This window comes from Mytilus californianus, unplaced genomic scaffold, assembly GCF_021869535.1.
Source record: "Mytilus californianus isolate M0D057914Y unplaced genomic scaffold, xbMytCali1.0.p SCAF_20, whole genome shotgun sequence".
NCBI lineage: Eukaryota > Metazoa > Mollusca > Bivalvia > Mytilida > Mytilidae > Mytilus > Mytilus californianus.
In genome coordinates this window covers 2,865,945-2,892,854 of record NW_026262669.1, presented here as the reverse complement: position 1 = coordinate 2,892,854, position 26,910 = coordinate 2,865,945, and the positions used below count along the sequence as shown (strand labels likewise).

At 32.2% G+C, this 26,910-nt stretch overlaps 1 protein-coding gene across 13 annotated transcripts in view; it reads right to left on the bottom strand.

Annotated features, from left to right (window-relative positions):
• The window catches only part of LOC127731700 (uncharacterized), a 220,832-nt gene that overhangs the window by 42,152 nt on the left and 151,770 nt on the right, over positions 1 to 26,910 (bottom strand). For 12 of the 13 annotated variants that reach the window (XM_052240500.1, XM_052240488.1, XM_052240486.1 and 9 more), the window contains one exon: positions 11,223 to 11,370. In XM_052240500.1, the coding sequence (XP_052096460.1) occupies positions 11,243 to 11,370 (128 nt within the window). In that variant the 3' untranslated portion in view covers positions 11,223 to 11,242. Of the gene's footprint in view, positions 1 to 11,222; positions 11,404 to 26,910 lie in introns of all 13 variants that reach the window. The other variant, XR_007995694.1, reaches the window with a different exon arrangement.

The following is a 26,910-nucleotide window of genomic DNA, read 5'->3' as shown; positions in this document are numbered from 1 at the left end:
GTAAGTACTGTTTGATTTTCATGTACCCGGAACCTTTTGGTGGACTTACATGTATCAGCACGTTTACCTTCGTATAATGCAGTCATTCATTTGAAACGCATCTTTTCATTTGTTCGTTTGTTACAAAGTATGTTGGGAAATGTATTATAAAACGATACATAAAATGAAAGAACACACATACATTGGAAAGATGAGATGTTGATTAATCTTATTTTCGGGTATCTTTCTGTAGACGGTTTGTTGCTTTGTCGTTATTGATATTATACATGGTCAATTTAAAATACCTGTATTTAATTTTCGGATCCACCAGTGTTCAGCAAAAGTTCCTCCAGCATTACCAATAACTCAACCACCTCCAATGAGTGATCCACTAGGATAGTCTACCAAGGCCTCTTAACAATGAACCTAAATTGTGGTTAAAAAAAGTGTTCATATCAGACATATGCTTATTATGTGGATTTGATTTTCGACAAAGTCCGACACAGAGCATGCAGCTATCACGAACAATAAATATGACTGCATAAGGTGAGCGTTGTAATGAGGGTATCTACATGACGAATAACGGTAAACAAATCTTTTTTTGCATGACGATAAAATGAACATTAAATTGACGACGATAAACAACAATTGACTGATTTTGACGAATCACGTTAAATTCTTTCCAAAAATAATGGTAACGGATAATTATTTGAGACCTCTGATGAATCACAATAAGGATATTTTTGACGAATCACGGTAACATTTTAACCAATTTGACGCTAACGGTAGCTGGAAATGACCGTTTGACATCTGACGGTAAAGGGCATTCCTACCCTTAGGTCAGAGGATACAAAAAAAAAACAGTTTACCATTGTAAACTATTTGTAAAGGATGCATGAATTAATTTACAAATTGTCAATATTGCATGAAATTTTTGTTGACAGAAATATTCATTCTTGTTTATTTCATTTTTGATACATTAGTTTGAAATAATAAATTGAAACACCATAACAATATTCTGTTTATATTTTTGTATTGGATCTAAATTAGGAGAATGCAGAATTTAAAGTGCAGTAAAAATAATACATTGAATGGCTAAAACGGAAAAGTTTTACAAACAATGCGTGTTTCTTAACTCTACGGATTATGAGGTAAAAACAATTCCCTAATTAACAATACCGACACTACTGGATATATAAATTAATAGTCAATTAATTGAAAAATGCCGAGTCTGCGAAGTATGATAATTGAATGAATCATACAAAAAATAATGGTCTTTGAAAATAATATTATATTGTTAATTGCAAGATTTTCATCTGACTCAGTAACAAAGTGTGCTGTACACCTTTATAAACAAAAATGTCGGCATTTCAAAAGCAATCAACGGCACTTGGTTGTCCATCAATTGACAATAAACTCTCTCCCAAAAATACGATTTTCTTAACTTAAATAAAAACCACACTGCTTTGTTTATTTCACGAGCGATGTCATATAAGTACTCAGTCAATATTCTACTGTGTACATACCGGTTTTTAAGAAAAGTTACTTTTACTGTTGCAATTAATGTAATGCATACAACTAAAAACATAATAACAACCGTGACAGTTTATATTAGATGCTGTTACATTCTTTAGACAGTTTAGAAACCTAATTTTGTTTTATTAAATAAGATAGAGAACAATTATGTTTTCAAACCTCACGCACCCACCATATACCTTCTGGTGGTTATAAGCTAGGCCTTGTATTTATGATGAATTTATACACTTCATAAATAACAATTATATTCATAAACGAAAATTAAAAAAAATAAATAAATAAAGTTCCAACTTTTTCAGTCAAACTTGACATAAGATAAATTTAATTATATTGTTTGCTGATTTTTGTTTTATCAATTATCTCCTTTTTCTTTTCCATGTAGATTATATAACCCCACCCTCGAATTATGGTTCATTGACTTTGAAACTTTTACATAGTTTACAAGTTAATGTTTGTGTTTAGGTTTGTTTAAAGGGAACGACTTATGAAAAGTCAATGGTATTTGGTTTGCAGTTGTATTAGCATTGGCACATCTCATTTCCATGGAGATTGTTTAGCCTTGTACATTCAGTCATGGTTCATTGACTTCGAATGTTCCCATAACTTACATGTTAAAGTATTGCTATTTTATTTTCAACATTTGTATTATCAAAATAACAAATAGGCGAGACATATCTCTGTTTTAACAGTTTATTATTCTGCACCGGATATAACCTGATAATGAATAGATCAGCTTGAGCCAAACAAATAAGTCATCTGATAGATTCAAGGGAGAAAAAACATTGACTGTTCTATTATACATGACCACAAAAAATATGTTGCTCAGGGCATCTCTTGTTGTATTTTAAGCTAACAATGTACATACTTTGGTTGTATATCATTACAAAAAAAAAAATGTCATAGAACATGTCAGGAAATGCAAACTTACATTTTGAATTATGTTAATATCCTTCTTTGCCAATAACTCGACAATATTGCTGCCTCCTAAAATGACACTGATAGGTCCTGTGACAACACCACCAATTAAACCTCCAATGCCACCAACCACCAATAGGACCAAGAAGTCCACTACCACCTCCAACAATACCATTAACACCCCATGGAATGCCACCACCGGCAATGCCACCACCGAGAATACCATAACCACCAAGTGAAGTACCGTAATTTTGATTTGTTACCCACTATGGCAACAAGGAACAACAAGTATTTAAACTACCAGGGAGAAGAGGTGCCAAATTACAGGTTTTTTTTTAGTTTTATTTATCCTGGAGCACATTTTAAACTACATGTGCACCATGGTTGATCTCCAATAAAAAGTCCTGTAAAAAAATAAATTTCAAGATTTGTTGTCATGTATATTACATCGTATAATTGGTTGATGAAATACACGCTTATAAATTGTATTTGTCCGAAGCAATTTTTGGAATTTGCCTATGTGTACATACAATGAAATGTTTTGAGCTCTATGACTTTAACAGATAGCCAAATGTATCTATGGTCAATATTGCTTGATGTAGTCTTATCCGTTGATTCGAAATATGATATTATATTATCAACGGGGATTATAACTTTGAGCTGATTATATCGTCGGGGACTAACGGTCCTCATGGTTCTGACCCTAACTGGTAAACTAAATAAGTCCTTTTTCAAATCTTGAGAGTCTATGGCGTTTTTGTGTAGATTTACCGTCATATAAATAAGACGATGTGATATGTACCAATGAGACAACTCTCAATCCAAGTCACAATGTATAAAAAATTACCTATTATAGGTCAAAGTACGGCCTTCAACACTGAACCTTGGATCACATCGAACAGCAAGCTACAAGGGCCCCCCAAAATGACTATGAGTGTAATACAATTGAAACAGGAAAACCAATGGTTTAATCTATATATTAACGAGAAACAAGAATCACTTATGAACCACATCAACAAACGACCACTGAACAACAGGCTCATGACTTAGGACAGGTGCATAAAATGCAGCGAGTTTAAACGATTAAACAGGCGCCTACCTTCACCCTTACCTTAGACAGTAGTAGAAGGCACAAATTCATTTTAGGTACAGTGTAGTAACAAGGAGATATATAATGTAAGAATACAGATAAATAAAAATATGAGAAATAAGTCATGTGCATCAATCAATTAAAAGCTGTGTTGTTAAGTATATTTATTACATCGTATATTTGGTTGATCAAATAGCACTCAATGCAATTGTGTTCAACCAAAAGCTATTTTCGGGATTCTTATTGCGAATTTCTTGATTAATCTAAATCTGAAACACTTCAGCATTTGCAATCCAGAGATGCATATATCCAATACAATGTTAGGTGTAATATGACCAAAAGGGATTTAAACAGATGGTTTATGTTTCCCGTTCAAGAAATGAATGTAAATGTTTACTGTAGGGCCTGACAAGCCTACCCATAAGAAGTAGGTTCTGTTAGGCCCTAAATTAGCCCCCATTTCTAGCTAAAATTATATCTTATTTGCAGCTATACTTTCGAATTATAAATTCTTGAACTTTATAACAATCAACATAGCTAATGCCATATCTCGATAGAAAGTATGAATTTTTGTTGAAAATTCACATACTTGCGTTTTTTCAATAACGTGAAAAATAGCAATCAATTTGACTTTCAACGAAAATTCAATGAACACGGGAACATTTACATTTTTTTTTGTGGACGGGAAACATAAAGCGCATGCGTCGACAAAAAAAGACCTTTTCTAATATTATAAAATTTTAAATATCTGACAATAGTATTTAGTTTGGCGAAGCATGCGCTCTATGTTTCCTATGCCTAAATGTGATTGAAATTCGGACAATTTTGTCAAATTGCGCAAACATGTTTATTTGTTGTCCTGTTTTGGATGTACAAATCAACGCTATAGAATTAAACTTTCTAACATGCCTTTTCGTCAAATTTAAACTGTCCTGAAACATTGAACTTAACAATGCGGCCAAATATGACCCTTATCAAACTTATTCCTTTAACTTTGGTTGATAGAGTTTGAAACTTTGATTCTTAAAAAAAACTTGTATTTTATGAAAGGGGAACCTGGCAATGACCTGATGTTGCCAACAGGGACTAACAGTTCGTCAGGTTTTATGCTTTGCTGGTAATTTAAATAAGCACTGGGTTAATTGCGTGAGACAACTGCGTGTTTTGTTATATGCATTTATCTGGACGTCCATCTTCGTATAATGCACACATTAATAAGAATAAGAAATGCATCGTTTTTTGTTTTGTTTGTTAACATTTCGTTTAAGAAGATGTGTTTTAAAACGATACACACAATGCAAGAACACTAATCAATAAAAAGAAAAGGAAAATTATTTTTAAATATTCTTTTCAGGTAGCGTTTGGTGGCCGGTCTTGCTTCGTCGAAATTCATAAAATAAATGGTCAGTTCAAAAATACCTGTATTTAATCCTACGATCAGTCCACCTAATCCACCTAATTCCCACTTGTTTATCAGAAGTCCACTTCTACTGACAATTCCGCCAGCCCCACCAATAATCCCACCGCCTCCAATGAGTGCTTCACCTGTGAAAACCCCTCTACTACCAAGCCCTCCTAACAATGGAGCTACTCTTCCATACCCCGAAACGGATCCGACATGTGAAACTAAAGGTATAGTCAATATTGACATAGTTGTACTTGATGTGTAGAACATGTGAAGTAATAATCGGAATTAGATGTCCTTGTATACTACTTTGATCGTAAGGAAAGTAATACATTGTTTACACAAACTAGTGGTTTAATATTTTATGAAAAAGGGGAGGTTTTAAATGCTGGTTGAAAATTGTTTAGTTGAGACACATTTTAATTAAGCAGGAAATTTGTGTGTGGACAAAGTCCGATACAGAACATGTAACTATCACGAACGTTACAGATGATTATAATAGGTCAAATAAAAAAAAAATGTTTTGCTGATGTAATTTATTTGTTAAGGAGATACGTATTAAACTTACAATTTTCAGTATTGCATCAGGTTACATTTTTTAATAGAAAGATGCATTTGTTTTTTATCCATAAGTATATAACTTTGAACTAGCAAATTATTACATAAATATCATATCTTTTAGATTTGTGTATGGCACCTTAATTACAAGAATGAAGGAATCAAAGCGCAGAAAATACATCGTCTTAACTAAAAAGGCAATATTATACAAACAATGTGTTTTTTACTTTACTGAATATATGAATTACTAAGCAATCAGTTCTAAAATGCCGAGTCTGTCATTCACCGTGGTAGTTCACAAATTAGCAGTCTGCAAGAAGACATGTCTTCCTGCCAAGACACAATATTCTGAATCCGCAACAATCAATTATTATTCTGAATCATTAATGTTGCATGCTTCTTGGTGAAGGGTGACATACCAATTTGAAAGTCTTACTTTTGACCCGGCCGATGATCGAACATCTACCTTCTGCACTCCAGGCGAGCACTACCACTAGACCAACCATGTTGTTCATTCATAGCAAATATAAAGTTGCAGATATAGTACTAAGTTGACAATAGTGGTCATGAGTTTAAACATTGACACAATTGTTTAAAGTGCTTAGTTTTCTGTGTAACAATACATAAGGGATTAAAATCAAAAGGATGCAATACACTGTACAGAATATTTTGATTTGTTGTTTTTTTATGTATGTTGTGTTGTCATGAAATATAAGTTCCTTCGTAGTAGAAGTTCCAAATGGAAGAAATACTATGTAATTTATTTTCTCTGGAACAGATATTACACTATTTGTTCCTTACGGAATGAATGGTATAGAATATTTGTTCCAACAGGAACAGATATTATGGCATTGTACATAACAAAGTTTCCTGGCGGAACAAATTTACGTCGACAGTGTGTTTTTGCTTTATTTTTCAGGAGCTTTACATGCACATCATGCACAAAATTCACTTCATAAGCAGGGAAATAAGGAATCAACGTGGCGTACTCCTCCCTCCCTTTGTTTCTGAACATGAGTTAAAAAATGGAACAACTGTTAGTCCTTTGTTTTCCATTTTTCGTACCTTTTATACTATACAGCTTTTATTTTAGAGTGAAAAGTAAAATAACAAAAACACCAAGCTCCAAGGAAAATTAAATACGGAAAATTCCTTATCAAGAGGCGAAATCAAAAACTCAAACAAATCAAACGAATGGACAACAACTGTCATATTCTGACTTGATACAGGCATTTTCTTATGAAGAAAATGGTGGATTGCACTTTGTTTTATAGCGCTAAACCTCTCACTTGTATGACAGTCGCATCAAATTCCATTATATTGACAAAAAAGCGTGAATAAAACAAACAGACATAATAGATAAAAATGTCAAAATAGGGGTACAGCAGTCAACACTGTGTCACAATCTTAATCACAACAAAAACAAACAAATATTTAACAAAAAAGCACTAAAAAGCATATATCACATTTAACAACCTTGTTCATTGCTTACTTATTTTTGTATTTTATTTATGTATGCCAAATCAACCCATTAAGGATCGAAAGATTTTAAGCCCTGAGACCGAATCGTAATTTTAACATTAACTCTGGCGTAGAATCGCGTGTTTGACGTCAGAATGTTAACGTCACACAGGTAGAGATATAAATAATTTTAATGTTCAAAGTATGCAAATATTATAATAGAACAATAACACAATGGCGGGATGTTTAAAGTACAGAGACACGTCATATGTATCAAAGAAACATAAAAAGTAACACGGACAACACAGACTTTTTTTTCTTTGTTAATTAGTTTATCCCATCTAGAAACATTTAAAGGTCTTACAACTACCAATAACTTCATATATATAGCCAACGAGCACAGTAAAAAGTCTCTATATCCTCAACATGACAATGTATTGGGTATCAACATTCAGACATTATGATAACATATCCCTGACTTGGTACAAGTATGAACATTTCATAACTTCTCTCAATTATAAAATGGCTAAGTAGAGCTGTAAATCTGTTATCCCATGCTTATATCGGGACATATGATATAACTTAAAATTATTATTTATCAAGAAAATAAAACAGACTTATAATTAGATTTGCAAATCAGTTATAAAATGTTGTCTCTTCTAAGTTGTATGACTGATCAGCTTATTTGCAATTCATTGGAGACGATTTCTTTAGGTATAGTTGTAAGAATGTATATTCTATCGAATGAAAATCTTCTGATGTATTATTCAACGATTTTGTGATATATTTGTTTTTTTCTCCATTAGTGTTCAGTCTTCTATGATGTCAATATTTAGCGTATTTATACATTTTATTCTTTATTATCTTCTGTTCTACAATCTGTTTGATATAATTCTCTGCGAAGGAAGACCATGCACCAATCTAAATTTAAATTGAAATGAAAAAAATTATGTTTTTGTTAAATTTATCAAAAGAAGTTAACAGGTCTGACATTTATTATTAAACTATTTAAAAGTCGATTATACATTAAACTGAATTTAATCAGCATACACAATTCAAATTTGTATTCACATTGTGTACTCAGATGTTAAGCTACAATGTTCAATTATTTAATAATAAGTTTACATTTTAGTTCATTCTGGTTATGCGTATACGTTTTCAAGTCAAACATAGATTATGCTATTATGTACTATCTTTTATTCATCTCATAAAAAAAAACAACCATGATACTGTACTTTCTTCCCCTAAATTATTATTCAGAGTTCGATGCAAGGCTACAATAAACACAATTCTATGTTAAATTTTACAATTTTAAAGATTATAATATCCTTTATCAATGAAAGTAATGTTTGCCTACCCATGGATTGTTAACAAGGCTAACACAAATATTTTTCTACCGGACCATTTATTTTGTTTAAGGAACGATAACAAGTTCAACAGAAATATGGCATATAAGTCGACACGAGTTGTCTTTCTTGTACAATATTCGTTCAACAATGATAAACAGTTGTGGAATAAGCATCAATTGTTAGGACGTAGTTGTCTTATGTCAATAATCGATATATTATCATAAAATAGCATTTTCGAGTTAACAAATATCGAAACTGATTAGCAGTCCTCCACAATTATTTTCCAGACGTATCAAATTTAGTTTTTTTATGCATTATTAAGCAATTTAAACATTCTAAAAATTACGGGTTTTCATAATTTTACTAGATATTGGAATAGTGTTAAAATATTGTCCGTCCATTGTTGTTTATGTCTAATGGTACATGTAACTTATACAATATCTAATATTGCCATCTCTAACGAAGTCATTTAGACCTGAAAACTTATATGCCAGTTGAAACCAAAAGTGTAGAAATAAATATATTGATATATTAATTTAATTCAGTATAAAAAAAATATACATCAATTCAATATATGGCATGATATTTATAGTTCCCATCTTAAGAAGCAGTAGCTGAACCATAAAATGAAGGTACATTTCATTCAAAGAGACATTATGTGACCTATTGGTCTAACAAGTTAATAATCAGTACTAGCCAGTCTACATTGATTGCTTGCTTCCCCGATGAAAGTCAATGTTTTTTTGTAAATACGCTGTTTTCATCCATCTATATAAACTAGTGCCATGATGAAGCCGAGAGTGGTTTAAGTCGTGGAAAACACAAACAAATTAATACACCAATCAGTTCACACAATGTGTTGTGTTATGTATATTTAGGACCATAAAGGTACCTTACCAAACAAGATAGTATTACAAACAAAGAAAAAAGGACTGAATAAGAGAACAGTGACAATGAAAAAGAGTGTTGTGTTCTGTTATTCATTTTGGGAACACAAACGAAGTAAATTGTAAAGATATCAAACAGTACACTGGCGGGAAAAAACGAAAAAAAGAATAAATTAGTTCAAGTCAAATACACCAAAGTGTGTATGTTTCAAAATAAAATGATCTTTTGCAAAAAACTAAAAGCAGCATGTTATAAATACCATGCGTCCGAAGTGTTTTTCTTGATTTACCTTAATCAGAAACGCTCAAAGTCGAATATTTGAAGTCCAAGGATGTATAAGGAACTAAAAAATAGCAAAATCCATATAAGTTCAACTTTGCCTGGGGTGTTGAAACCTTAGTTTCTTTATATTTAAACATTTATAAACATTTATAGACGGTCAATTTTAAAAACGTTTGTTATCAATCATGTCAGTACCAAAAAGCTGACTCCTGAGCGGATGATACCCTCGGGGACTAAGAGTCCACCAGCAGAGGTATCGACTTAGCGCTTTAAAAAATGAAAGCAACACGTAAAACATGCGTCTGATGGAATTGAAACTTCAACTTTTTTTTGTTTTCTTTTCAAAACATTTATCGTTGTAATGTCTTGTTTATATCACAGTGGCTAGCAATGCATTTTGAATAATGAAATATGCTAGTAAAATTTAAACGACCATAATCATGACAAATATCTTCATTTTACAAAATAATTCCCACATTAGTTTGATCTTAATATTGTTTCAGTACGTGTATATCTAGAAGTAGAATGGAATGCTTTAACACTTTTTTTTTCTTACAATTAAACAAGTTACATTATTCTTTTTGAGTATGAATTGTTTGCTTACCTCACCTAATAATAATTGTTATTATTAATTAGAATATGTAATGAATTGTGTACCATTTTTACTATGCACAATAACATGGCTTATAACAAAGTAGTTTAGTTCTATGTTTTCTTCAGCTTGTTTTATGTTGTGTTCACTCATAGGCGCAAGAAACTAAATTCTAGCAGAGCATATTGCGCTTTCCTTTTTTTCAGCACACCATTTAGTTTGGGTAACTTAAGGTAGAATGTTGTTTGTAATTCTGTCGTTTTTCGGTTTTTTTTGTTGTTTTTTTTTGTATGGTCTACCAATGACGTACAACATCTTCAAAATGTAGAGGTCAAACTAACAGAATACTAACTACACAACCGAAAACCAGATGTGATCGTAAACAAAAACAAGCATGAAGTTGGTTTGCAATTATATTCATAAAACAAATTTACTAATTTCCAGCATTTCACTACAGGTTTTCTTCGTGTTCTTGTTATCTACAATGAGAAAATACACCAATTAATTGTGTTTAACTGATTGTAGTTTTCCGATGGCAATTTACGTGTGTATAGTGTTTTTGTTTTGCAAATATTTTAATGCATATGTTACTAAAACATTTGAAAACAAAGCAACTTCAAATAACGCAATATAAGTAGGCCCTATCTTTTCAATCTGATTATGTATTATATGTCAAAATTCAGACGTTATAATATATAGTGTAAATTCTACAACGAATTTGATTTAAAAGCACATATATCGCCTTATGCTCACATAGTAATCATCTAATAGATTCAAGGCAGAACACATGTGGTTAACCCCTTTACTGTAAACAAAAACAAATATATTGTTCAAGATCTCTCTAATTAAACGTGTAGCTGACTGTGTACGTACTATCCAGTTTAAAGGTACCCCTCAAACGGTGCACTTTTACCTGAGATTTCATAAAAAAATATATCCTGGATTGGGAATTTCATACAAACTACTACTTTTTGCAAAGAAAATAAACAAGGTTTGCTCGGCATTTGTAAAACAATTGTATTACCCGAACGTCTTAGTGTTAAGGCTAATATATGCCAAGCAAAATGTGTTGCTCTTAGTATATCTGATTGACGATGTACGTACACCGGTAATACACAGGAGAAATAATAAATGTCATAAAACATAAATAAGGCAATACAAACTTACATTTCAAATACTTAATATCCTCATTTACCAATTCGTCCATATCCACTGCCAACATCACTACCTCCTTTAATGACACCGACAGAACCTGTGACAACACCACCAATTGGACCTCCGATACTACCAATAGGACCAAGAAGTCCACTACCACCTCATAAAATACCACTCACACCACCGACAATACCTCCACCACCAATAATTCCAGCGCCTCCAAGTGAAACACCGTGATTTTGGTTGGTTACCCACCATGGCAAAACAGAACAACAAGTATCCAAACTAACAGGAAGGAGAGGTGCCAAGTTACATTTTTTGTAGAGTTTTATCTGTCCTGGAGCACATTTTAAACTACATGTGCACCATGGTTGACCTCCACCAACAAGTCCTGTAAAATAAATCAATTACCAGATGTGTTGCTGTCATGCATATTACATCGTATAATTGGTTGATGAAATACACACTTAATACATTGTGTTTGTCCGAAGTAATTTTTGGCATACCCTTATGTGTAAATACAATATAATGTTCAGAGGGCTATGACCAGAAAAGGACTGTAACAGATAGCTAAATTTATCTATGGTCAATTTTGTTTAATGGAGTCTGAACCGTAGATTCAAAATATTTTCTTATGTTATCAACGGAGGATATAACTTGAGCTGATTATATCGTCGGGGACTAACAGTCCTCCAGGTTATGACCCTAACTGGTAAATTAAATAAGCACTTGATGAACCTCGAGTGTTTATGGCTTTTTTTTGGATATACCTTCAGCTGAAACGTTCATTTTCGTATAAGGCACATTTTCATTATAATGTTGATACAGTATAGTAGATGAGAGACATATTATGTAAGAACACAAATTAATGAAAATATAAGAGATAAGTACTGTAAATAAACAAATTACAATATGTGTTGTTTATTATGTCTATTACATCGTATTATTGGTTGATGAAATGACACTCGATGAAATTGTGTTCCTCTAAAAGCGATTTTCGGGATTTATATTACGAATTTCTTGATTACTGTAAATCGGAAACGCATTTGAAACCCAGAGATGCAAATATACATTACAATGTTAGGTGTTCCATTACCAAAAGGGATTTACACAGACAGCCAAAGGAGTAGGTTATATCAGGCCCTGAATTAGCCCCCATTTCTATGTTCGATTTAGAATTGCTTGACAAGTATAACAACCTATATAGCTAATAAAATATCTAGACAGAAAGTAGGACTTTTTGTTGAAAATTCACGTACTTGCATTTTGTTATGACGTCAATAATAGCAATCAATTTGATTTTCAACGAAAATTCAATGACCACGGGAACGCTTACATTCAATTCTTAAACGGGAAATACAAAGCGCAGGCGTCGACAAAAATACCAATTCAAATAATGCTTCTTATCTCATATCTGACAATTATATCTAGTTTGGCGAAGTCTGCGCTGTATGTTTCCTATGCCTAAATGTGATGGAAATTCGGACAATTTTGTCAAATTGCGCAACAAATTTTATGTATATTATGCCTTTTTTGGATGTAAAAATAAACGCTATAGAATTAAACTTGCCTATATGCCTTTTCATCAATTTAAAACAGTTGTTCTCCTGAAACATTGACCTTAATAATGCGGCCAAATACGACCCCTGTCAAACTTATTCCTTTATATTGGTCGATGGAGTTTGAATCTTATATTCTTAAAAAATCCGTATTTCATGAAATGGGAAAATGACGACGACCTGATGATGCCAACAGGGACTAACAGTCCATCAGGTGTTATGCCTTCTTGGTAATTTAAATGAGCACTATGTGAATTGCGTGTAATCAGTGCGTTTGTTTGTATTTTTGCGTTCATCGGGACGTCTGCTTTCGTATAATGTACACACAGAAATGGATCGGGTGTTTTTTTTTTGGGGTTACAATTTCATTAAAGATGGTGTGTTTTAAAAGGATAATACAATGTAAGAACACAAATCAATAGAAAAAAATGAAAATTATTGTGAAGTATTCTCTTCATGTAGCTTTTGATGAACGGGTTCTTGCTTCGTCTTAGTTCATAATATAAATGGTCAATTTAAAAATACCTGTATTTAATCCTCCGATCACTCCACTTAATCCACCTAATCCACCTACTCCAGCTAATCCACCTAATCCACCATTATTTAACAGAAGTCCACTACCACTGACAATTCCTCCAGCCCCACCAATAACTCCACCGCCTCCAATGAGTGATCCACCAGTGACTACTCTACCACTACCAAGTCCTCCTAACAATGGACCTACTTTGCCATACGCCGAAACGGATCCGACAAGTGAAACTAAAAGTATAGTCAACATTGACATGGTTGTACTTGATGCGTAGAATATGTGAAGTAATAATCGGAATTAGATGTCCTTTTATACTACTTTTATCGTAAGGCACGTAATACATTGCTTACAAAAACTAGTGGTTTGATATATTATGAAAAATGAGAGTTTTTAAATTGTGGTTAAAAAGTGTTTAGTTCAGACATATGTTAATTAAGCAGGGAATTTTTTTGTGGACAAAGTCCAATACAGAACATGCAACTTTCGCGCTAGTTACAGATGACTATAGTAGGTGCAGGAATAAAAGAAATGTTATGCTGATTTTATCTATGTGTAAAGGATATAAGTACAAACCTGCTAACTTTCACTATTGCATCAGGTTATATTTGTTTATAGAAAGAGGAACTGTTTTTGTTATTCATAAGTATATTACTTTGAACTAACAAAATGAAATAGAAATATCATATCGTTTCGATTTTTGTATTGCATCTTAATTAAACGAATGAAGAAAATGAAGCACTGGAAACATATCGTCTTGACTAAAGAGCCAATATTATACAAAAATGAGTGTTTTATACTGTAGAGGATATATGAATTACTAAGCAATCAATTAAAAATGCCCCGACCGTGCTAGGGCTTTATAGCCAGTCAAGGTCGTTAATAACTCCAATAATCATCATTAAATGCCGAGACTGCCATTTACCAATTCCATATATATCAAAACAAAAGTGATCCTTGGATATCATTTTATGCTAATGCGTGAATTTTGTCCGACCAGATTACAATGTGTGCTCTACAATTAAAAAATCGGCTTTCATCAAGTAATGCATGGCACTTGATCGTCCATCGTTTGTTATTTATCTGACCTCCAAAATCACGTTGTTATTAAACACAATGTTGGACTACATCGCTTTTTAATTTTACAGAAGTTGAGATTTAAATACATCATCAGTCAATATTCTACTTTGTACGTCCCCCTTTCGTTATGAATGCATTACCTTAACTAGTCATGAATTATTACGAATAGTGCAGTTGATATAATAGGAAATGGAAAAGCCACCTGGACAGTTTATATTATATGCATGTGAAATCTGTAGATAGTTTAGATATCTTCTGAGTATAAGCTCAGTCTGGTATCTTTATACATTTCACTATATATTTAGAATAAGAGCACTTTAACATATTATATTTCGGCTATCATAGGGTAATCTGAAGCAAAATGCTCAAGAGAAATAATCAAACTGTCAAAAATAGCAAAACCATAACTATCTAATAGTAGATACATAACTTTTTATTGTTTCTGTTTTCTGTTTTGGATTACATCAGCAAACTGTGCGTGACCATGATATACATTCGTGATAACGATATGTTCTGTACTACAGTGTTTAAAAAAAAATCTCATTTAATGTTTGAGGTTAATATGAGTTAATCATATTTATTAAACATTGTCATCATACATCAATCTCAAAGTAAATTGTTAGGATTTTATGTCAACCTGCGACAGCGTTAGCTTATGAAAGATGAAATTTAGAAAAAAAAAAAAATCACTGATTTGACTACTATTTTTTGGTCCTTTTCATCAAATATCTTTTCCACAGTACTTTTACATACTGGGTTTTCAAAATTATGGTTTTAAGTGTTCTTGATGAAGGTCACTCAAGAAAAGAGCTTCAAATGCATACCATTTTTAAACTGATATTTTCATTTTTGATGAGTTTATACATTACACTTGACATTTTCAAAATAAAAACCCTTAACATATTTGTGTTTTGCCATTATGAGAGTGGGGTGTTGACATTTCATTGTTAATGTTAGAAATGTTTCCAATTTTTCTACGTTCTCATATAAAAAAATGTTAAAGAAACTAATGTTCCAACTTCCACTTCCTGAAGCAAATTTGGCATAACTAAGACTTAATCATAGTTTTTCTAGATTATTTTGTTATAAAAGAGGGGCGAAAGATAACAGAGGGACATTGAAACTCATGAATCGAAAATAAACTGACAATGCCATGGCTAAAAAAGAAAAAAGACACAAACCACAGCATAGAAAACTAGAGACTAGCCAACACGAACCCCACCAAAAACTGGGGGTGATCGCAGTTGCTCTGGAAGGGTAAGCAGATCATGCTCCACATGTGGCACCCTAAGTGTTGCCCATATTAGTACACACCCGGTAAATAGTCTAATTTGGTAGGTCACATTGTTGAAACGGGAACGGGATTGTAGTTACGACATTAGAAACATATCCGCTTTCATCTGTGAAACTGATATTCCATATCGGTCAACCACCGCGTGATGGCGTCACTAAAATTTGGGAAGGGATGATTTCACCTTCACCATTTGGAACTCTTGGTTTAATAGCTTCCTTGTAAGCAGCAACCCTCTATCAAGGAAATCATGATAGGAAATACAAGCCCGGGCATATCGTATCAATTGGGAGATATATACTTCGTATGCAGGCACTGCTGGGATGTTGCTACATAGAAATGAACAGTTCACAATTGGGAAGCTGAAATCATCCCTTTTGTCGTAAAGTTTTGTTTTCAACTGACCCTCATTGTCAATTTCTAGATGTAAGTCAAGATATAAGGCAGACTCACTGTATCTGTTGTATCCTTTATCTTTAGTTCGATGGGATAGATGAGTTCAACATAGTAACCAAATTTTGAATTATTTAGTGAGAGAACATCGTCTATATAGCGGAAAGTAAAGTTAAGGGATACTGCTAACTTCTTTTTTTTTCTTCCTGAGAAGTTCCTGTATAAAGTCAGCCTCAAAAGAATAAAGGAACAAGTCGACAAGAAGAGGGGCACAGTTGATTTCAATGGGAATGCCTATAGTTTGTTGAAAAACACGTCCTCCAAATGTAACAAATATGTTGTCAATCAAGAAATCAAGTATCTTGATAATGTCAGTTTCAGAGATTTTTTTGTTTAAATTAGAGTGAGTAGAAAAGTCAAATGTTTTAATACTGTTACAAGATGAAAGAGTCTTAGATTGTATGTACTCTAAAAGATATTTGAATTTTTTTAGTATCCACATCTGATTCACGCCAACTCTAGAAAAGACAGTTTCACAATAACTTTGAAGTCCTGATTTGATTGCTGATAAATTGATGTTACTAATTTATTAAGAGGTATCGTGAAGCACTTGGAAGACCCAGCAATATACCGTTGTTTTTAAGGACACTTATGTAGTTTAGGTATCCAATACAGTGATGGAAGATTCAGTTCTTCATCTTTGGTTGCCATTCCAAAGGAACATAGAACAGACCTATTATTAACCAGGATTTCCTCTTTAGTAAATGTCGTGGTGGTATATTTTGTGTTTCCAAGTGAATTGTCAATACCTAATTCATTAGTCAAGCAGTTTATGTAATGTGATTTACACACAAAAACGATGTTGGTTGGAGCTTTATCTGCGGGGACAACAACATATATGTCATGGAGGTAGGACAAGTGTTTTGCAACATTTGGGTCTTTAAAGATTGACGTAACATGGGTATTGATTATGTTTCTTAATTCTGATTTGTATCAACGACCTCACAGCCTTAATCCATTCGGAAAGAGTATTTACGTCTTCTTTTTCGCGTTTCTACCATTGCCTGGCATAATCCTCGACTGAATCAGTATTTCGAAGTTGTGTTTCAAATTGATGGATTCAGGGTCACGATATTTCGCAGGAAAGTGTTATTGACTATGTTGAGGTCACCGGTAATAACGTGGCTAGCCGAATTATATATGAATGGGGAACTAGCACAGGTGCATTCAGGAGGTTTAGACTTGAAGACGTCAGTATTGAGATCCTGCAACACGTGTTTGTAATTGAAAATTTTAATTGCAATTGGTTAGGTATAGGTATAAGAAATGATTGGTACAGACTGATCTTTGAAAAAGAGAGGTATTTTTGATTGAACTAATCTATGATGAAGTATATTGCCCAATTTGACGGCATCGAAACCTTTGTTGGCAAAGGAAAGTTTAAGAAAGGATCTTTTCTATTTTTCATCTTGTCCAATGCGAACTGGTTTGAAAAGTCTATGACTTGCAATATCCGAAATGATAGCTGTAAGTTTGTATTGGTTTGAATGCGGGTTTGTAACATAGGTTTCAAAACATAAATTGAACAGAGAATGACGTTTTGAAAGGGGTAATGAATAAAGCATCGTGCGAATGTGATGAATACCTAACGGCTTTTGTATAAATGGCAGCAAGTCATTAATAGAGACATCATGGATAGTTGGTGATGTATAATAACGATGACTATGACTACGTCTACGTCGAGGAGTTGAGTTGAAAATATTCACCACATTCACCGAGCTAAAGGAAGGACCAGATAGAATACCTATACCATCAATTTTGTCATTGCAACCATATGGGGTCGCAGTTCCTAATTGCCGAATCCAGTAGTCTTCTGTTTATTTACTGACAGGCGTTGGAAGATGAAGATTTTTAGTCCAGAGGTATATTTGTTTCGATGATGCGGACTTGCGTAGAAAGGGTTGAATGATCAGGCTGGTTAAAATTCTGGTAAAGAATGTCGCTTGCATTGTGGTTGATGTTTGATCTATGACCGCAAATACGTTTGCTTAGCCTTTCTTTCGTTTCACCGACGTATACCAATCCGCAAAGGTTACACTCTAATACGTAGACGAAATTTATAGATTTACAATTCAGATTATCGTAACGTCTGGTAAAATAAGACTTTTGAGTTAAATTGCTAGTAAATTGAGCATCTGTTCCGCAGGTTTTGCAGCCATTGGCTTTACATTTCGAAATGAGAAGTGTTGTCCAGAGTCATCAAAATCCAAAATGTCTTTTAGAATCTATATATTTCTAACTTATTCTCTTTTAAATACTGAAACATGAAGAAATAAAAATGATTAATACTAAGGTTCCCATTAATTTGTAAAATACGCATCCATTTGCTAACACCAACCGAGGGTTCAGTTTTATCTTTACAAATTGACTTGTATAATATGTTTGTTTGAAAACTTGAAGCCTCAATGTAATTACCTTTCCAAATCAATTGATGTCTAGGAATATTTACATTACTCTTAACAGAACTTTCAGACTTTAACATCTGAAGCCATTCTTTTGGGATGAATTGTTTTCAAAATATTTATATCTGCTATCTAATTATTCTTACAGACTAATTTTTTGCAGAATAAGATGTTGAGATATATCACCCGTGTCATATATAGCATCATTGACAAATATCAAGTTACTCCTTATTGAATTTTTAAAAATAATGTTTTCTTATTTCTGTGAAGTTGGTAGGTGTTTTCGTCTGTTCACCACCTGACATTATCCAACATTTAAATACTTCTCTATAAAATTCAAGGATGTGCTTGATATAATCTAGAATTTTCTTCTCTTCAAAATTCATCTTTAAAATCAACAAATTCATACCAACCACACTGTTATAATTTAAAGGAACCAACTTCCAGTTTGAAATACCGTTTCAAATTTTTTCTTTTACCCAAGATGGTTTTAGAGATATAAAATAACTTTGCATATCAATCATTTGTAACCCCCTATTTCGTATGACTTAATCATGGTATTTCTTTTAACCTTATCTGGTTTACCATCGCAGATGTATTTATAGCATTTACTTTCTATATCTTTTTTATATTTCTCAGGAACTGTACAGACATTCGCCAGATCAATCAGTACTGGTTCAGGCATTAAGAAAAACATGCCTAGCGTTAAATCCAGTACTGTTACGTTCATTTAAGTACACGTCAGTTCATCGATAAAATAGTTGTTTGGGAATTTTCAGTTGCATCCAGTACCAGGTAAATCTATCAATTTTTTGTGCAGATTCACATGGTTTGTTCCCTTTATTCGAGCTAGTTTTTAATACCCTGATTTCTTAATTATATTCATTTCCTTCCGTGAAAATGTGTTTGCTTTGTTCAAATGTCCAAAATAATATATATGTGACAGTTAAGTGAGCATAAATTACAACTTAAATAAATGAAATATGTTTTTGGAATTGCGTACACATTTCCCTAGCTTTAACTGCTTATGACATGTAGTTTTATGAGATTAAAATTCATTCAATATCATTCAATTTGCAATGGAAATGTGTTCATATTTTAATATCAAATATACTTTATTGCAATCATAAACAAATATAGCAAGTTATAAAATGGAAAGAAATATTGATGATCGAAAATAACTTTTACATAAAAACTGTCATGTACCGTCTGTTTGATAAATTGTATCTATAAAGATAATGTTCCGTAATGGCAGGAATTTTTATTCGAGGTCTGTAAAAATACTAGACACAACCTTTTATTAATACTTCGTTAGTTAGCAAGTAAAAAAAAAATGTATAACAGTTAAAAAATATTGCTTATACAGCATAACACATAAAGGGGTCCTTAAGTCTCTATTCGTTGCTGAATAATGAGTCGCGTAAAACGACGATTTTCGAACAAAATGCCCAGAAATAGTTTTCAAATCCGTGTGAAAATACGTAAACCTTAGCATCAAATACCATGAATTGTGTATTTTAGATAGTCAAGATATTTGAAATAAAAATTCTCACCACACCACCCCCCCTCCCCCCCCCCCCCACCCCATTACAAGACCAACATACAGTCAATGACAGTAGACAGGTTTACCCATATAGTGTATAACAGTTGAGAATTAATTTAACGCGGGAACAATGAAATATCTGCCATCAACGCCAATTTTATTTTTATAAAAACAATTTCTGAACATACATGTAATATTTGCCATTGGACGTTCAGCAATTATCAATCAATCATTTTCATGAAATAATGACATTGTGTTTTGGAGCTCAAAGTAAGAATATGTTTATATATACACGTAAACACGTGAAGCTGTAATACTGTGATTTTTTTTTATTTAATAGTTAAAGATTTTTTCTTTCACAAAATTAATAATTTTTGTTTTAATGAAGATGTTTGAAAAGTAATGCTTATTTAGAATCTCTAACTCAAGTTAAAAATGTTCGCGCAGCAAGGTGTCTGTGTTATATGGAATATAAATGTTTAACAAGAGTAAATTTGGTGTTGGATAATTTCAATTTGGCAAAAAAATATGATCATCAATGTGTCGTCTATAGAGAATGCAGTCATGCAGCCATTGCCGTGGAAGTACATGCAGATCTTCCATAGGTTTATATACAAGTTATCATGATCTTATTTTATATACTCTTCATGGAAATCCTATGTCTGAAACTTATGTGCAGTTCTTTTATTTTGTATTTTTAATGGTAACACGATAGCATGTTTTAAAACTTGCTATTTTAACCCCCCTTTTTTACATTGTATCATAATCATTAAAAGTACATTCGAGAAGAGAGTTGAAATAGTTTGGTAATTTGTAGAAATAAAATGTGCAAACATATAAAGCTTGTGCATATGCATGATTGTTTTTTTAGATTAAAAGTTAGAAACTAAATATACACAGGTAACTGCCAGCCGCCTGTAACATGTGATTTAATGCCAAGGTGCTTGATTGGGTTGGCAATTAGTTTTTTTGATAATATGTCTGATACATGTATAAAGTGAGCCGATACGGGTTACAGAACACTAAACACCTGGTCGTGGAATCAGCCTTATTCGGCCACCACAATTAAAGTGATTTTTAATCGGTATGAAACACTTGAATTATATTTTTTTTATTATACAATCTATTGCATTTTACGTTAATATGCATTTGTATTTATGGTTGTTAGTTGTCGTTATTCAACTTTATTAATCTTAAGATATACATGTACATGTATTTATAATATCTTCAACAAATTTAATCATTCAAATATGAAAAAGATCCTATTTGCTCATATAGCTCCTCATGTAATTTGTGCATGTAGGGACCAACCATTAAAGGGGGTTATGTTATTTTTTTCTAAAAAAAAATGATCGGGGAGAAAACAAAAGAACTAGTCAGATAGAAAATATTTGCCATTCATTTTAATTTTAAGTTCATAAAAAAAATTCGCAACAAAAATTAAATCATTTGGTTTTAGCCTGGTACTAAAAAAAATAGAAATCGTTATCTAGCTTATATAGGAAAACAGAGATATAACTTGTTATGTCGATTATATGACGCGTCATGCACTTCTTTTACAATATGTGGTTCGGTTAATAATGGTAAATATTTTGTGTTGTTTGTTAACATATACCTTTTTGTCTATTATTTTTTCTTAAATTGATAGAATTAACTTTTTACCACCCACAATATTCATATTAAAAATTCACTGGAACGAATTCGATTATTGCGATTTTTTTTTTCAATGTCTAGTGACAAACATTTCAGGGATCAAGAACAATAACAATTAGGTTTTGCAAAGTAAGTCAACCGGAGTGAAGAGCAAATATTTTAATCGTCATCCGTCAAAGTATTATGTGGACAATGAGTGCCCTGCAACATATCAAAATTCAATAATAATCAAGAAATAATTGCGTATCTTAATAATTTTACCGACGCCATCACGAGTTGGTTGACCGTTATGGAATATGTTTCACATATATGTGACCTATCGATTTAAACATATCACCGGGTTTGTACTTGCATGAGCAGCAAGACGGGTGCCACATGTGGAGCAGGATTTGCTAACTCTTCCGGAGCAACTGAGATCACCCCAAGTTTTTGGTGGGGTTAAAATTTGTGTTGCTCAGTCTTTTGTTTTCTATGTTATTTTGTGTGCTGTTATTTGTCTTTTTCCTTTTTAGCCATGGCGTTGTCAGTTTATTTGCGACTTGTGAGTTTGAATGTCCCTTTGGTGTCCTTTGCCTTTCTGCTCATATACAGTTGTGAAATAAAATTTAAAAGGGTCAGTTTGGCACGTGTCCGGATCTGTTTCGGTATTTATGTAAATTATGATTATTGAACCAGAAAAAAAAATGTAATATTTTATGAATGGTGTCAAAATCAAAATCATCTATTTGTATTTAATTGTTATTATTGTTTCCTGCAATTTCCGTAAAAAATTGGGTCCTGTCCCTAAATACATTTCGGCAAAACGTCTCGGAAGTAACAACAATTATTTCTTATTGTTACTCTTTGCGGGTAATCATGGTCCGTGCCTTGTATTTATTGGGAGGGATTTCCTTTCACAAATTATTTACAAACATAGCTCAACTCCGGTTACCTGTTTTTATTAGTTTTGCTTTTGTCATCGAATGGCCTGAAGGATTTAACCAGTCGACGGTATAACTACAGTAAATATAAAGTTTGCGGAAAATTAAATGTGTGAAGATTAAACAGTAGTTATAATATTAATGAAAAATTATAACAACTAGGTAGTACAATGGTTGGAAAAACTTTTATAAATCCGTCTCCCGACGTCAATCTTCGTGACCAAATTTTCTTTGGAGAAAATATGCTGTTTGTGTTTTGCCAAGGATTTATATATACATTCTTGGTTTTACTCGTTTCTGTAGGCCGTAGGGTGACCTGTAACTGTTGTCTGCTGGTAACTTTCTTACGTCATCTAGTCTCTGGTGGTTTTTTGTCTCATTGGCAACTATATCACATCTTACTTATTTTGTATTCTCTATTTAAAATTTCCAAAAACACTTTTTATAAGTATATATTGACCTGTTGATTTTTGGTTTATAGGTGGATGTCTGCTACTTTAGGTTCATTAGTGTTTGGGGTAGCAAATATTGGATTTCGTGCTAATAAACAAAGCACAAAAGTAAATGGTCAACGAAGTTCACATTTTCTAAAGAATTGTATTTAGACTTAGGCAAACCCACTTAATTAAATATCCACAAGAATACAATTTTTCCTGAAGTGAATTTGCTAAAATATAAGAATCCACTTTAATGTAGGTCTGGATGGGGTTAAATCAATCTAGAATAATGGCAAACACATATAAAGAATAAAGAATAAAGAATAACGGGGTGCCAAAGTATAAAGAATAACGACTGCAAATAAACATTACAATATTGATTACAGAAATGAATGATGTACCGAATTAAGAAATCATGTACGCGTATAACTAATTAAATACAATTTATTAGTAAAATAATTTTCAAAAGGATTTTAACTGAATTGACACTTTTTTCAAAGATGATGAAAAATGGTCTATAAATTTAAAGAATACAGAACATAACATGTTTAAGGAGCCCCCATCCAGACTACAAGAAAGTTTTGAACTTCTTCAATCCGGTAAAATAATGGGACATACTATTACCATCTATTAATTACTGGTATTGTATCATAGCCTTAACTGAACTTTTTTTTTTAAATGTGACTTTCAACCCCAGCTGCTGACTGCTACAAACACTGGTATTCACATGTTTTGTTCTGTTCCAATGAATGAAGGTGGCTTTACACCAATGACAAACACTATTCATATTAAGATCGACACCATTTTAATACATGTATATAAGAAACCTGCTCTAATTTGTAGTAGACCGATCTATGTTTAACTAGATTTTAAGCATGCTACCTCAAAAAGAAAGAGTTTGCTAAAATACATTCCACTCTTTTCCTGAATGCTATGTGCTTTGTCATGTATACTGAGGAGTAGCAAATACTAATTTTAAGTCCTAGAATAAGAATCTAACTTACAATCACCCTTACTTAAATTTGGTACAAAAAAGAGGCTGTTGGATTTCAGTTCTGAATTGTTTTATGCTTTTTTAATTCTTTCCTTTAATAGCGTGCTATATATATGCAATTTTAGTTTACTCATCCTTGAAGACTGTACAGTGACCTTCAGTTGTACATGTAACATCTATCTCATTTGGTCTCTGGTTGATAGTTATCTCACTGGCAATCATACCACATCTCCTTATCTTATATTATATAAGACTACAATATCATGAATATACTTACATGTACTTGTAATTGAACGTTTATTGTTTTCTGAATTTTGTTGAATAGCAAACGTAGCTGTGATCAATGGTCATATAAATAAAATGATACTTTGAAGTATTGTTTAATATGCTTGACCAGAATAAAAAGACAGTTTGGTTATAAACAGTGCATGTGTAATTAAGATTATCATAAATACATGTACAGGTAAACATTTAGACTTTCAGCAAAGTAAGCAGTCAATTGCAACATATCCAGAAAATTCAGGTGTACTATAATATACATATTTACTGAATCAATGCAATCTTGTTATTCCAAATTGCTATTTCAAATGAATATTTATCCAAGGCACGAATTAAATTAAGATACATGTATGGTCATGATGATGCACTACAAATATATACACTAAGACTTTGAATAATTCCAAATTGCTATTTCAGATGAATAATTATTCAAGGTACAAATGTTTTAATAGCCATCTGGTTGTATGATCTTTCTAACATATTATTGGTTTGCTATTTATTCAATGCACTATTTGCTTCTTGTCCAGTTTAATCCCAACATCACTTCATGGTACTAAACAATGCTGTTTGAGCTATTCATTTTACCAAAAACAATGAATAACATACACGAAATTATGAATTCATCCACTCTTTCATAACTTGCAACTACCAAGCGATTGGCATCTATATTTACTACAAATCATTTGTAGACTGCTTCATTTTTCTAGCTGGGAATCATCTACAAAAAAATATATATATTAAGAATGGACTTGTTTCTTAAGTTTTGATGTATCGTGTGATAAATATTGTAAGTACTCTAAAATTATATTACAAGAAGAAAATCACAATTACAACAACTTTTATTTGCGTAGGAAAAAACATTCAAGCATGGCCCGAGAACACAGTTATTTCGTAGTGCATTTCTTTTAGACAATAAATGAAATTTAAAAAAATCCCACCTGCACTTTCTCAATAATATTTTTTACAGTGTGGGTTACTACTTTTGGGACAAATTATATCAGAATTATAGAAAACTACATCAGCTCTAAGTAAAAAACAATGAAAAATTTTGTTACGGGGGTCTTGAATTCTTTTGACCTCTTCCAATATACTAATGTTTAACCTTTTTCAGCTGGACCAAATCACTACTTTACAATTCATGACCTAAATGTTTTTACAGTGTAGTTTCATCCCCCGTCTTGCTATTTGAGGCATAAAACATGAAGAAATAAATTTTGAAGGGGTATGTAACAATAATGTGTCCATAGTACACAGATGCCCCACTCGCACTTTCATTTTCTATATTCAGTGGACCATGAAATTGGGATCAAAACTCTTAATTTGGCATTACAATTACAAAGATCAAATCATAGAGAAATCGTGTACTAAGTTTCAAGAACGGACATACGGACAAACGAATGGACGCACAGAACAAAAAACATAATGCCCTTCTATTATCGTAGGTGGGGCATAACAAAAAAACAAGTAACACACTGTCCACATTTGGGACTATATTTGTAGACAACGAAAATCAAAGGAGATAACTGTGTTCCCAGACAGCAACAAGAACAAAACAAAAGATTTTTAACTTTATTTTGTTTTAGCATTACCGACGAGAAGAAAGTGTTTGCATGAAGATGAAGATTAGCTCGCTTTTTCTAAAAAAAACCTTTATTTTAAGTATATATGTTTAAATCTTATGTTATGGAAAAACTTAACCTCAAGTCGGCCAAAAAAATTGCTAAAATTTCCTTCTAAAATTTATCAGTAAATCCTGGGTTTCATTTGACATTTGTGTTTTATTTTTTTTCATCATTACATTTTGTAATAAGCAATGTTTTGCAGTTTTTACCAATGTTTAAGTTGATATATAAATACCCAATATAACCTTTAAAATTACATTTCTTAACAGAATACAATATAGCATGTTGCTTCATACTTCTTTTTCAAATTGTTTTGAATATCCAGTAAAATTACGTGAACAGGTACATGATAAAGGGTATAATTAACATTTGTGGAAATCATAGTCATTAGCGATACCAACATGTATGCCCCTTTGAAATTCACTCCTAAAGAAAATTTACTGTTTTGTTGACACCTGTTTATCACTTTTAAGCATGTATAGTATGTACATGTACATTCTAATTTCTGATAATTACAAATACAATGTTAACATCCTGATTATTATCTATTCTAATTTCACATTTGTATGATTATGATTTTATTTTCAGTAAATATATAATATATCATGTAAACGTGTAAATGTATTATATTTAAAAATATTTTTGAACAAATTAACTTTAAAATCAATATTGAAACCGACATTGTATTAGCTTATTTTCAAGATAATTAAGAATTTTATGACAATTAAGTAGATATCAAAGTTGTTTTACATATAATGTTTCAAGAAAATACGAAATATAACTTAAAACATATACATATGGTAAATCAAAGACAATTTTATCTCAAAACTTAATAATCACTGTGCCTGTACCCTTTTGTCTAGGGCTTTCTGTCTTGCATTCTCCAACTGGTAATAAACATGGATATAATATATATGAGATGTTTTATGATTGTAAATGAG